The sequence below is a fragment of the Mauremys reevesii genome, linkage group 3 (assembly GCF_016161935.1).
Source record: "Mauremys reevesii isolate NIE-2019 linkage group 3, ASM1616193v1, whole genome shotgun sequence".
NCBI classification, from domain to species: domain Eukaryota; kingdom Metazoa; phylum Chordata; order Testudines; family Geoemydidae; genus Mauremys; species Mauremys reevesii.
Window position 1 is genome coordinate 93856202 of NC_052625.1, and position 14810 is coordinate 93871011.

The following is a 14810-nucleotide window of genomic DNA, read 5'->3' on the forward strand; positions in this document are numbered from 1 at the left end:
AATGAATTTATTTCCAATGACATTTGTTTTAATAATCTGTTTATCTAATTTTAATAAAGCAGTAAAAATATTTTAGCCTTACTTTAAAATCGGAGTATGGAGGACAACAGCACTCGAGCTACATATGGCTTCTTTTGTTAGTTTGTTTCACAGTGTATTTTTATCATGAGCAAATATTTCTCCCCTGCCCCAGTATTATCCTGGTATGCTAAGTAACTGTGCCTGAGGGATCGTCCACCAGTGAACTGCTGAGAGTGATGATACTGCACAGTTCTTCCAGAGACACCTAGTCTTTAGCAGCTCAATTTAGTTAGATCCCTGAGGACACTGGATATATTTTGGTTTCATTTTCCTCTCGTCTTCCTTCCTCTCCCAGGCAGGCAGTCCCTCTGCGGTTAACACTGCTGGGACTATATTTGGAACTTAAGTCTACAAGTACAGCTACAGGAACTAAGTGCACCCAAGGTCTCTTCACTCCAGGATGCCTCACACAGGCATTCCTCAAGTTCTAGCGTATTAAGCCAGCCATTATTGCTCCCAATCATATTTTAAAACAAGACTGTCTTTAAAAAAAAAATCGAGCCAATAAATGCTGCCGTATTTGTAGCAGCTTCAATGAAAATAAATGTTTCATGCGGGTGCTATGGCTGGGTATAAACACAAAACAGTAACTGGCATGGAAATCGGGTTATTTAACACAGCTAAATGGATGTGCGGAATGAGGAAAGTGAAGTGCTGTTTTAAATGTATTTTCTTCCCCACCAGCTCCCCTGAAGAAGCAGCTCCACCTATTCTTTTTTTAAAACCAACTGTGATCACATCAGCTGGGAGGCACCACTAGAATGCCTTGCAAAGAATTTTAAAACAAGACATGTGGAAGTCTATGACCCACACTTACATGAAATCAATGAAGTATGTTACCTCTTTTTAAAAAGGGGGGGGATAGTTGAAGAGGAATGTAGGACTAGCTTTATTCTAAATTCACACAGACAGCAAGCAAAGCTTGAAATAGATATACCTGTATATACCAACACTTTCCAAGAGCACTGCGGCCTTGTTTTAAGTTTACAGTAAATAGGAGAGTGGGGTTTGGGGTGGTTTGGTTTTTTTTTGCTTTTGGAATAGTACCCATTTGGACAATATTCCATCTTCTACATGTTGCATTTTTTTAAATTAGTGCAATGTTGTAGTTGTGAGCAGCGGGTGACTATGCTTACCTGCTGTGTCTGGTACCTCTGCTGGGCCTGCGACAGATACTGTGCCTGGGGCGGCAGATGCTGAGGTTGCGGTTGCTGGTTGTAATATGGCTGTTGGCCCTGTTGGCAGTAGCCACTTACACCTTGCTGACCATACTGAGGCGGCATCTGTTAGAAGAGCCAAGCAAAGCAGATATATGAGTCAGGAGGTGGAATCATACAAAACCAAGCAAGGTTACAGTCGCACACTAACCTCAATAGAAGTGGAGTCCTCACCCACAAACCTGGCTCAATATTACCAATCTTTTTACCATGCAGTTAATAGAAGTGCTCAGATCTATTTGAAAAGTATCACTTTTAGTACCCAAGAAACTTTATTCTCAACAAGAATGTCCAAGGAAATCAGATACCGCAATTTATGAATGCATATCCTAGTGGTGGTCACAATTCCGTAATGTCTAGTTTCTAAATAAATAAATAAATAAATAAATAAATAAATAAAGCAAAAGTTTTAATGGAAGACATTTATTCTGAGTAGGCACAAGGCTAACCTACTGCAGGAATTGTTCTGATCAGCTGATCAAGAAGTAGAATTATGAAGAAAAAAAACCCAACCCCAATTCTAAGGTGTGCTTCCCAAGAGGAATGCCATTTTGTACGATGAACTTAAGTAACACGTTCTAATGTTTGTGATGCAATTGCAAAAACTTTCAGTGTTTAACAGGTACATTCAGACCCCTTTTTTTTAATTGCTTGCTTCTTCTCTAAAAGGACATGCTTAAATGCTCTCCGTTTTTTTCTCTCTCTCCCCTTCCCAAGATAGATCTTTTGACAAAAGCTTCAAGCAACAATGTAATACATAAATATACACCAGCAACTTGTCAAAGGTGCTAGAATAAACAAAATAGTGCACATAATAGATCACACCTATGCAGACTTTATGTTATAAACTAAATCAAGTCACTTACCCCTCCTCAAAGTATTGGTGCTTGAGGTATCATCTTAGTGCTACCACTACTATGGCCTGTGGCGGTAGGCTCTGAAGTGTAAGTATTCTTGCAAGCACTGAGGCTGTGACACTTGCAGTGAACAGGTAGAGTTTTAACAAGCTCCCACCACTGTCCATACATTGTTTCTCCGGTGCATAGGTGAATCTGCTTACTGAGCATATTAGTACATAGCTGTTCTGCATCGGGATCGGTAGTTGTTACACACATGCAGCAATATTAGATAGGCAGTGAAAACAGCTAGAACTTTTGCCACAAGTTGCTCTGTCCGTACTGCCACACAATTACGTTTTGCTAACCTCACAGCACTGTATCCGTGGAACCATTCCTTTTGTGCTTGTGCTCCTGTTCCTTGCCTCTTCCATTAGTTTGCACTCCACTCTGCTTCACCGTCCCTCCATAATCGCCCCTTTTTTTAATCCACCTACACTCTCACATACCTTCCCACCTTCTCAGAATGTACACTTATCACCTCAATTAAAACAAGAATACAGCCATCAAGGGATAGGTCTACGCCGCAATTAAACACCAGCGGCTGGCCTGTCCCAGCTGACTTGGGCTTCCGGCGCTCAGGCTAAGGGGCTATTTAACTGCAGTGTAGACATTCAGGCTCCAGCTGTAGGATCCTAACCACCTCACAGGGTCCTAGAGCCCAGGCTCTAGCCTGACACCAAATGTCTACTCCACAATTAAACACCCCTTAGCCTGAGCCTGAGTCAGCTGGCACGGTCCAGCTACGGGTTTTTAATTGCTATGTAGACATATCCACACAACAAATCTAAGCAACCCCAGGATCTTATTTATGTCATACTCATCCTTCACTTCTCACTCTTCTCGCACATTATGTTATGTCCACATTTAGACTGTGCAACCTTTGGATCAGGGACCACCATCAGTTCTGTTCTATAAAACACCTACCACAATTTCGTGTAGCTATTTAAATCAATAATAAATGACAACAACAACATGGAAATTAATCCCCCCGTCTAACAGATGGGGATCACAAGGTACTGCTCATGGACAAATGCTTATTAAACAGCATATTAAAAAAACTTAATTAAAATCTCCCCAGAACAAAACTAAGATGAATCCAATTACTTACTTTGCTTGCAGTGAATGACCTGAACATCAGCTTTCTTTCTAGTGAAGCCCCCACCTTTCACTCTTAGACCCACATTCTTTGTAGCCTTCACAACTCAGGAGAACAAAATTCAGAATGCTTTTCTACTCCTAGGTGAGCACATGAATTCTTGGGAAGGTACAGGGAGAACAAATCAGTGCTTTAATCTGTTTCTAGGGGAGCACAGACATTGTAATAATTATACTATGACCCCTTTTATCTGACTTGCACAGTGCAAATAGCATTATTTTTTGGAGGAGTGTGATTGACCATCAGTGATTAAACTGCTTTGGCTGCTAAGAAAGAAAGGATGAGAATAAAAGAGAAACCAAATTGACAGCTAGAATGAAGGGGTGGGAAAAATCCAATTTAACCAATAACTCAGCCATAATCTTTCATCCTTGCTTGAACAAGGGGGCTTGTGACAGACTTTCTTTGTTCAGGCAATACCTTGATAGTAAGTTTCAAGTGATTTTTTGCATGCATAATCCATAGCTGAAATCAAAGTATTAGGTAAAGGGCCATTAGACAGCTGTATGGCCATTATTTATAAAATACAATGTAACAGAATTAGCATATTATCATTTCTATTCTAATTATATTGGCCAAGAGCTGTTATTGGATTTCTCAAGCCACCCCTCTCTAGGGTAAAAGGGTCTTGTCAGTGCCCCGTCAAAAAGACCTGTGCACAGAGACTGTAGGTTCTACCTGAACATCTCATCCTGCCTAGACAACTGTGTCCATGCTGAGGGTGTGGGAAGTTTCCTAGTAAGACTGGGCATTGTTCTTCTCTTGCATCTTACACAGAGACCCTATTTTGGTGCCCTATGGACAGGAAGGCCTAGGAGAATTTCACTGATTGGTAGTCTTATCTCCAGAAGAGTCCAGATCTTTACAGATTGGTTTCAAAATGGTGGGACGGTTTGGTACTCCCCAACTCGGACATTTTCTGCCTTGTCTGGCAAGACTTTTTGGTTAATAAATGTATTGGCTGCTATCAGATATCTCTGAAGCAACAGAAAATTTGAATGCCGAAGACAGGGGCTGTAGTCAGCAAGAAAGGGGTGCCACTGACTGACTGAGCGGCTGACTGGAACAGTGAAAGCAACCCACCAAAAATATTCTAATTTTCCTAAGTGCTAGGGTGCCAGAATTATACATTTATGTCATTTAGCATAATATACTGAAGGAGATTCCCAGAAAAATTGTGTTTATGTGCAATTGTATTTCACATTGCAAGCTAAGAAAGAGCTTTTCCTCAGTTAACAAAATGGTATAGCAAATTTTAATAATTTTTATTTTACAGTGATCACTAATAGTGACAGTTATAATTCAAATAGTTTCCATTATAAACTTCTGATTTCATATGCTGGTAGCTTTCTGAAGTACTAATTCTTTCACACAGAAATTCCCAATGTTGTCTGCCAATAGGAAAATTTTTCCCTTAAAGTTTGAGCAACAGCCCTCTTGCCACTTCTGAGTATGCATAAAAAATACTTTGTCCGTTCCAAAAATAAATAAATGAAAAAAAAAATAATTCTAACGATGTTGGTTTTATCTAGTTACAGCATGAGTAAATAATATCTGAAAACTGAGACTAAGTATAGGCACAGTCTTTTCAGAAAGGACTAGTGCCTTCACTTGGTTTACAAATAAATAAAAAAATTTAAAAGATCATTAGCAACAGGGAGACAAAAACTTTTAGGAACATGCTCAGTGGGATTCTACTAAGATTCTAACATAGCTTAGTGAAGTTCAGCCTCGTTTGTGACATCACTGCATCCAACTCATGCCTGCTGGTACAGGTACTAGCTTCATAAAGGCTGCAAATACTTCCCACTGAAGAGCACACACTAAAATCCTAAAAATAATTCTAAATAAAAATTCTGTCTTGACACCAATGACATATGAAACAAATCCCAGACCCCATGATTATAAGGTGTCTTTCAATTTTTTTATGTACACTGCAATATTCTGCAAGTTCTAATCTTTCATTTCAAATTTTACCTTTGTCATTATAAAGATACATTAGTCATAAGATTAATCTATGTGCTCCTGTATTTCTAGCCCGGCCAAATATGATTTTGTCTCCAGAAAAACAGTAGCACCAAATGTGGGAATTTAACACTCCTTTACCTCACTGAGGTCTGAACTTCAAAGTCTTATTAGGACCATTTAAATTTTAACAGTGGACCAGATTATGGCCCATCCTGTGGGGCAGCACGAGGGAATAAGGATGTGTAAGGCAGTCCCTTACACTGGTATGCCATAATGTATACTGGTGTGCCATTGTATGCAGGGCAGTTGGCTCTGCTGAGCCACTTACACAAGTGGATGAGAAAGGATGGAGCCTTGACAGTACACCTCCAAAAAAGGCGTGTCAGAGGAAGGTATGCTGCACCAGACGTATACATGTCATAAAGTACTCCCTCCCTGGAATAATATAATGCCCCCTACTCTTGTCTAAATCAAAACATCCTGAGCTAACTCATTCTTAGTACAGACAATTTTCCTCTTTTAAAAGGCAGTAACTAGAAAAATTAGATGCAAAACACCCCATTAAGGTTGAAGTTTAAAAATCCCCAGTCAGGAAATACAAACATCAAGGTTCAAACTGCCACATTAACTGAGCCATGTTGCACATATGTAGTATCTTCAATTCTGGATTTATGTTGTAAAATGTATTCCACAAAATATAGAGGATGTGAAATGTGACTGAATTAATGTGGGTGCTGGAACCATAGCATTTATGTTTTCTGATTTCTTAGTTGTGCAAACTTCATATCACATTAACATAGTTTTTTGCATGAACCTATACTATGGAATAATACTTACGTTTTATGTATTGACATATTTTTGATCTACTGAAATTCTGAATATGTTTGCTATTCTTCATGATGAGAGCCAAATAAATAAAGACTATTACCACAAAATATTCAATCATGTCTACAGAAAGGTAAACTCTCTCCTTCCAAAAAGAACACTTTTGATTCCATGGTCATGAATTGATGAAAACTACCTCTGATATAAATGCTAAATAAATCTATGTCACTAATAAGAATAAGAGGTTACTTGCCTTACAGTAACTTGAGTTCTTCTAGACATTTTGACCTTATGGCTGCTCCACACAAGATGCGCACATGCCCGTGGGGTCTTAACTGGAGAATGCAAAGCAGTGTCTGCAGGACAGCACCTGCGCAGTGAAGCATCTAATGCTTCCAAACAATATCATATCAGGATGCGTGGACCCACCACCACTCAGTTCCTTCTCAACTGCAAAACAGAGCATCCACAGCCAACGGGAAGGAGGGCAGGAGATGGAGCACCCATAGGGATGAAACATCTTGAAGAACTCAAGTTACTGTAAGGTAAGTAACCTCTCCTTCTTCATCCAATATATGTCCCTATGGGTGCTCCACTGAAGGAGATTCCCAAGCAGTAAACTCAACAAGGAGGTGAGTGCTGAGGCAAGTCCAAGATGGTTTAGAGGACTGCACCACTGGAAGCAGGCATCATGGCATAATGGCGGGCCAAAGTGTGAATGGAATACCAAGTTGCAGTCCTACAGATATCTGCTACTGGAACATCTTTCAGTAGAGCTATAGATGTGGAGTGAGCTGTCACTGTGAGGGGGCTGCATCCCAGAGATTCAAAACAGGTTAAAATGCAACCTGAAACCCACTTTGACAGTCTTTGAATGGAAATAGGGTTGTCCCTTCATCCTTTCTGCAAATGATGCAAATAATCCAGGAGAGGCCCTGGCGGTCTTAATCCTGTCAAGGTAGTAGGCAATATCCCTTCCGACATCTAGCATATGCAGGCTGGTTTCCTCTTTGGAGGTGTGAGACTTTCGCTAGAACACCAGTAGATGGATTTCTTGATTAATATGGTATTCTGAAGAGACCCTAGGGAGGAAGTAAGGATGGGGGCACAATGGAGCCGTGTCTTTATACAAGGTAGTAAACGGCGGGTCTGCCATGAGGGCAAAGAGCTCTCCCATTCATTTAGCCAAAGTGATGGATATAATGAATGAAGGGAGGGGTGACTACTGGTTCAAAAGAGGGGTTTCCTCAGGGCATTCAGAACCAAATTAAGTTCCCACTGGGGGGGAAGGCGTGGGGGGTTGGGTTCCATACACGGTTAAACAAGTTGGGTAAGCCTTTAAAGAATATGGAGGTAGTACGGTGGGCAAAAACTGAGAGGCCCTCGATGGCCCAGTGGAAGGCTGTGACAGCTGTCAAATGTACTCTGAACTCATGCATTTAAAGACTCAAGGTCTGTCAATGAGGCAATCTAAGATTTTGGAGAGTGGAACTTCTGATGCTTGAGAAGAGTGAAGAGAACACCAGAAATGGAAGCATTTCCACTGCGGAAGGTAAATTTTATGAGTATTAGGACCTTATCTGAACCGGTTAGCTACATGCTTGAGATCCATCTAGGAATCATGCTCTCAGGTTCAAGGAAGAGTAGTTGGGATGAATCAGAGTCCCAGAGTTTGTGACAGGAGATCCTTCCTGGGAGGAAGGCGGAGAAATATTGCCACAGAGAGATGAAGGAGATTTGAGCTCCGTAGCCAGGATGGCTATGAAAATATTTGCTCTTTCCTATTGTAGTCTGAGTGATGTCTTGAGAAAAAGAGGTGGAGGTAGATAAGCACACAGCAAGGTACAGGGCCATGGTGTTATCAAGGCATCTCCCGATGAATTACAGCCATATTCCTTGGAGAGAAAAGGCAACATTTTGTGCTGACTGGGGTGGGACTTTGAAGTCTTCGCCTCTGAGGGTGCTGCTGGAGCTCCAACAGCCACTGGAGTGGCCTGGGATGTTGAGGCCGACGTACCGGGGGGGGGGGGGGGGAGGGGGTGGAGCCCATTGCAGCTTGTGAGTATTCCATTAGAAGGAGCTTCTATCTAGCCTCTCTGTCTTTTCTAGTCCTGCTTTTAACCCCATGCAGACCTTACACTTTTACAGGATGTGGGTGTCTCCAAGGCAGCGAAGGCAGCTTGAATGTCCTTCACCAGGGGAAAGGCCCAGCAGGGCAGAATGCGAAAGGACCAAAACTTGGGTCCTAAAATCAAAAGGGGGGGTATAGCCCCCACCTCCAAACAATACTGGAACTAAAAGAAAAAGAGAAATAAAATAACTAAACTAAAGAAAAAAAATCAGAATAAATTGTCTGTGTAAAAAAAGTGGGAAGCTGAGAACAGCAGACACACTATTGCTCCATCTTGAGCTGCAGGCAATTGAGAAGGAACTCAGTGGCAGTGGGTTCACGCCTCCTTAAATGCCTTCTTTTGGAAGCATAAAGTGCTGCTTTGCTCTGGTGTGGGCCTAGGGACACTGCTTTGCATTCTCCGGTCAAGAGCACATGGGCATGCATGCATCCTATGGTGGAGCACCCACAGGTACATATACTTGAAGAAGAACTATTATTTTTAAACAGGGAAAAACCTCTGCATATTTATAAAATTTGTTTAAAGGGAGGGAGAAACAGATGAGTCTAAAAACAACAAGGAGAAAAACCTTTTCACATAAGATCATAATACAGTTGCTTTGTATATTGCCCTGCAGTTCATACTAAAATTACCAAGAAAGAAATTTTGGTCTTTTCTGTAAGTTACCAACTACTGAAAATCAAATCAAACACAGCAGGGCATTTCCTTAATTTTTTTTATGCCCATACCCATCTGACTGATACAATATCTCACGGTAAAGCAATATTGTCAAAGACCCACATAAAATCTTCAGAAGAGCTACTATGGTCAGCCACTTTTTTGTATATTAAAACAGATTTACACGGTGACTCTACTAAAATATCAGTTCTCCTACATACTTCTGTCTTGATTTTTTTTTTCAATTTTTGTTAACAACTGAATGGAAAGATGAAAGAAAGTCAAGCAAACTGCCTTTTTTAAGTACAGGGCATTTATTCTTTAGAAACATTATGTCCATATCCAGTAAAATTTCATCAGCCATTATTTAAAAAGAATTAAAAAGTATATGTTTATCTTTATTTTCGTCTGGTGACAGCAGTAAGGGCTTCAACACAGGGCATTTCCCAGGCATTATTGGCTGTGATTAATGGCTGAAGGCACAGCCTTTGGCCATCATCTCTTCCCAGCTGGTCATTAATATCCAGGAAATGAGCTGTACCTTGATCAATATTGCTTAAATAAAAATACTACCATAAAAAATCTAAATGCAAAACTTATTTTTTCCCTCTTCATACAGTGAGAAAGAAAGACTGTGCTTGATTGTGCACTTGAAAGAACAGCTCTGCAATGCTGTGGGTGGCTTCAAGTTCTCTGGTGCATGAGGACTGTGGGTTCACCTCCTCCACACCCCTGTAGGCCACATACTCCCCTGGGAAATATGGTGAATACAGAGGAGAAAGAAGTGTAGGATTCCCACAGTCTGAACACTCAATTCAAACTCATGCTCAATATATAGGTACACAGCTAACAGTAAAGGGAACAAATGATGTTTGGTGTTTACCAAACAATTCTATTGGTTTTGCCCCAGCAAGCTCAAATATAGTAACACATTCTAGCAAACACCCATAATCTGACATCAGTCCTTTAGTCTGAGTCAGCACAATGAGACTTGCTGAGAGCAAGGTAGGTCGTCTCGGGTTCTAGTCCTCGCTTTTCTAAGAGATATCACACTCTTAATCACCGAGAGCCTGCCACATGTCCAACAAAAGAAAAAGCTATAAAATCACTGTGCTTTCATTATGGATTTCAACCACCAACTAGTGCCAACAGTACAGGAGGTCAGTACACAAAAGAAAGAGGTATTACTTTCTTGAGTACCATATCAATGTTTAGTAATCTCTATGACAAATCTGGTAATTTCTAGAGACCAAATTCTGCTCACTTCTGAAATCACAGCAAGATCAAAAACATATTTTTCATACTACGACAGACTAAAAATACTCCACAGCAAGGAATTCTGAGGCAAAGAGAATGCTTGGCTGAACCAAGTGGATAAGGAAATTTGATTATATCAACACTACCAGCCTGGCATAATGTTATGCTGGAAGATAATAAAAAACCTACTGCTAAAGTGCAGTTCCCAATAACATGTCCAAACACTTTGGGGTACTTTATGTTTTGATTTGCTTTAAAAAAATGAAAACAACCATGGACACACACACACCCTGTCCTTCACGCAACATCAGCAATAATAAAAAGAGAAAAATGTACGTGTTTCCTATACTGACGCTGCCCCCTAATCTGTCCTGGGGGCAGGTGGAAGGACTATAGCCTTTTAAATAAGAGTACTTAGATACAGATCTGAAACACTACAATCTTGCACCATGATACCACCATGGCATGGACTGCCACTGTAGTGGGTTTTTTTTTTTTTTTACAACAAAATAACCCAAGAACCCACCTTCCTTGTAGTTACAAAATTTTACCCTTTGATTTATCCAACCTCTATTCTTTAATTAAAACTTATTAACACTTACATATTCCAAACAAACACCTTGTTAAGTCAGATTTAATAGATGACCTACAGTAGATAATCAGTCCTTGTATAATTACAATCACTTTGGGTGTTTTATTACAATCATCATCTTATTCTAGGAAAATATTATTCCTTGTACTAGTTCTCCCGAATAAATCTTGTATACCAACTAATGAATTTAAGTATCTGTAAATAAAGATAATCCGACTGCCAAGACATAAGGGATCATAAGAAAGAGAACAGAGGAACACACACAAGACACATTATAGTCAAACCATTACTCATTAAAAACTCACCATTTCCAAATTGTTTTTAAATGTTAGGCTTTTTCAATCACCAAGTCCATTTACCTAAGGCCAAATTAACAGGACTCTTCCCCACAAGTACTTACACTAAGTGCAAGGCAGTTATTACACTCTAATACTACGTATGTTCAGAGTATCTACTATTCTCTTGATGCAATGCACATTTACTAATCCCTTGTGCACTCATGTGCATTCCTTCCTCCTCCACACTTCTTGACCAGAAATGTTTTTCCCTTTCATTTCAGGTCATTTCATGAATACCATTTTTGCTAAAGCATTCACTAAACACACTCTTGCACTCATAATAAAAGGCTTCCCCCTCTCATTTATGGCCAGTGCTGAACTCAAGTTTAACTGTACACAAAATTAACACAGAGAAGTATATAATTGTAGTTTTATGCTCAAGTGCTCCAATTATGCACTTTAAAACACTTTACAAGGATCCATCAGGGGCATTCAATACCTCAGATCCATAAAGTCTACACAGTGCCTTTTGACAAGACAGCTGCGTAAAGGGGAAATCTTACAGTTAAAAGCAAAGAAACAGATCATTTTATTTTGAAATGTTACTTACAGATATGCATATATGTATAGGGTCCTACCAATTTCACCACTGTGAAAAACCATGACCTGGACCGTGAAATAAGCCCTTCCCCGTGAACCTGATCTCCCTGAAATCAGCCAGGCTGGGGAGGGACAGGACTTGTGCTTTGCCTGCATGGCTGTTATCTGAGAGAGATCAGACCCACCTCCACGGAGCAGAAGCCCCAGAGCTGGGTTCCTGGGCTTCTGCCACCCGTGGCTCCTGCCGAGGCTTGGGGCACCCGGGCTGGGGGCTGCTACTGCTGCCCACAGCGCCTGCCGGGGTTCCAGGGTGCTGTCCCCACCCCAGCAGCTCTAGCCGGGGCTGGGGGCTTCCATCCCCTACAGCTTCAGCCCCCGCAACTCCTGCCCAGCTTTCTTAAGTAAACAAGATGGTGATCAATTAGGTAAATAGGTGACAAAAATGTATAGTTTTAAAAACTTTAATATTTTGTGAGAAAAATAAGTCAATCAAAGCCACAAATGATGAATTTTTCAAAGCTATAACTCGTAAGGTCATTCTGGCCCACTGAACTAACTTTTCTCTATAGAAAATAAGAAAAAACACACGTGATACACTGTACGATTTCCATACTACATCGCAGGCTCTGTTTCAAAAAGCAGTCTGGGTATCTAGGTTATTTTATGGTGCCCATCACTCAGTGCCTCCCAAGAATTAAAAAGGAACAATAACAACTGCTTCCCTTCCTTCTCAGCAAAGAGTAGTAACAAATAACAATGTATTTTGAGGGGAATTGTGTTTGGGTGTGAGCAGGATTATTGAAGGAAATCCAAGTCACATATATCAATTTTTATTTCGTTCTGAACAGTATCGGTAAGTGGTGAACTCTGTATATACACACCCCTCTCTAGTATAGCTTACCAATTCTCTCACTGAATACCAGTTCTGTTTTCATTGACTATGGCATTGCTTGGGACTGAGCCTGGTTTTTGCATTTAATTCAGCTCTGTTCCTTCGTTTACCCAAAATACTTCCAGACAAGGGGAAAAGGGTAAACTTTTGATTTTACAATCCTCTAAAAAAAAATCAATATATTTAAAATATTCGAAACAGCAAGTCAATATTTCTTATTGATTTATTCACACTTCAGATCAAAAGGTTCATGTTAAGTCTTTAGGAGTAAGAGGCAAGCTCTGTTTTATATTTTAAAGCAGCAGTGTTCACTACTTAATTGGCCCAATAAATAATGTTACCTTGTGCTATAGAATAGGGAGAGAAAAGCTCAGAAAAAACTGACGTCTGTTTTCGAGGGAGCCACTTGCCCATCTGCCCTTCTGGCCAGAGGTTTAATAGATTTCTATTTTTATAAAGGACATACGGGGAGGGGGTGGCTCCCTCACTTTCCTACAGAAACCCAGCTGCCAAACTGGATTTGCCAAAGGGGAATTTTAGGGAATTTTAAAGAGATAACCTCTGCTGAGACTGCAATGTCAGCTTTGTAACCTCATGACTGGAACATGTGCCGTGAATGCTGGATTGAAAAAACTATGCTATGGGAGTTAGAAGAAAGAAAAAGGAGAAAACATGAACAGCAGCACAAACTGGAATCATTACTATGTGATGTTAAGGGGACTGAAGCTCAAAAAAAGGCCCAAGTTCACGCTGAAAAAATAGATCTGTAGAGAAAGTTCCCTTTGATTTGGATATTTATTGATAATCACTTCCACTCTCACAAAGTTGATATGGTCTTTTATGTGGATTTATGTCTGTACGTTACACTCATAGGACCAAACTGATCCCTGGTGCAACTCTATTAAAGACTAAAAAATTCAGAACATTCAGAAAATATAGCCATTTTTCTTTCAGGTAATCCATGATGCTTCGGGCTGTGTATTTCTTCAGCTCTCGGCTCTATTCAACGCTTCCTGCAAGTTCACAATTATCAAGAATCTTTCAATATCTAATTTTATGGAAAAAGAGTAAATTAAATATTAATAGCATGTACTTTGTATATCATACGTTTTTACTGCCCAGGGCCATGGCACCAAGTGGAGAAACTTTTATGGTTCAAGCTAAGATTTACCATTCCAACAACAATAATAAAAAGCTTAACAGCCCAACCAAAATATTACAAAGGAAAAGTCTCACTTGGAAAAGAGAAATGAAAACAGAGATTTTTAAATTTAGCAGGGGCATGAAGAAATTGTAGAATGTCCACAGAAATTCACTATGTTATTATATAGGAAGGAAAATCATTCCAATGTAAGATCCATTTTGCAAAACACTTCAACCAACACCCAGCTGTTCCCTTCCTTAACCCCCACATAACCTCCTCTAGTGATAGTCATGCAAAACTGTATCCCTTTTGCTTCATTCAAAATAGAAAATAAATCAGTGGCAGAAACCAACATCATCATACAACTGCTAGAGAGGAAGCAGTAATAAATATATTTTTGCACTGAAAGCGGGAATACTTTATGATAAAATATCACAAAAGAAATATTTAATGGTAGCAGGGACACAAAAAGGTAACATAATTAATTGTTAAAGGTGACCTACAACTCTTTATAATCCAATTCCATCAACAGTCCCAATAAGTGCTGAATGCCCTCAAATTGCCAGTTTAAGAGGAGAAGCCACCTTTAAATTTATAAATATGTGCTCCTCTTAATGTGGCAATTTGGGAACATTTAGCAAATATACTTAGTGTTGAGGGAATTTTTGAGGAAGACATCATGAGAGCACTAGAATGATTAAAGGATTAGAAAACATGCCTTACAGTGATAGACTCAAAGAGCTCAATCTATTTAGTTTAACAAAGAGAAGACAGTGACTTGATTACAGTCTAAGTACCTACATGGGGAACAACTATTTAATAAGGGGCTCTTCATTCTAGCAGAGAAAGGTGTAACACAATCCAATGGCTGGAAGTTGAAGCTAGATAAATTCAGAGTGGAAATAAGGTGCAAATTTGTAACAGTGAGAGTAATTAACCATTGGAACTATTCACCAAGGGCTGTGATGGACTTTCCATCACAGACAATTTTTTTCTTAAAAGATCTGCTCTAGGAATTATTTTGGGGGAGTTCTATGGCCTGTGCTTCGTAGGAGGTCAGATCAGATGATCACAGTGGTCCCCTCTGGCTTTAGAATCTATGAATAAGTTAG

At 39.9% G+C, this 14810-nt stretch overlaps 1 protein-coding gene across 12 annotated transcripts in view; it reads right to left on the reverse strand.

The window, feature by feature from the left end:
• Window positions 1-14810, reverse strand: part of ARID1B (AT-rich interaction domain 1B) — a 405616-nt gene that overhangs the window by 309030 nt on the left and 81776 nt on the right. For 11 of the 12 annotated variants that reach the window (XM_039529457.1, XM_039529455.1, XM_039529448.1 and 8 more), the window contains exon 3: window positions 1218-1364. The exons of the other annotated variant lie outside the window; for it this stretch is intronic. In XM_039529457.1, the coding sequence (XP_039385391.1) occupies window positions 1218-1364 (147 nt within the window). The remainder of the gene's footprint in view (window positions 1-1217; window positions 1365-14810) is intronic. 12 annotated transcript variants of the gene reach the window in all.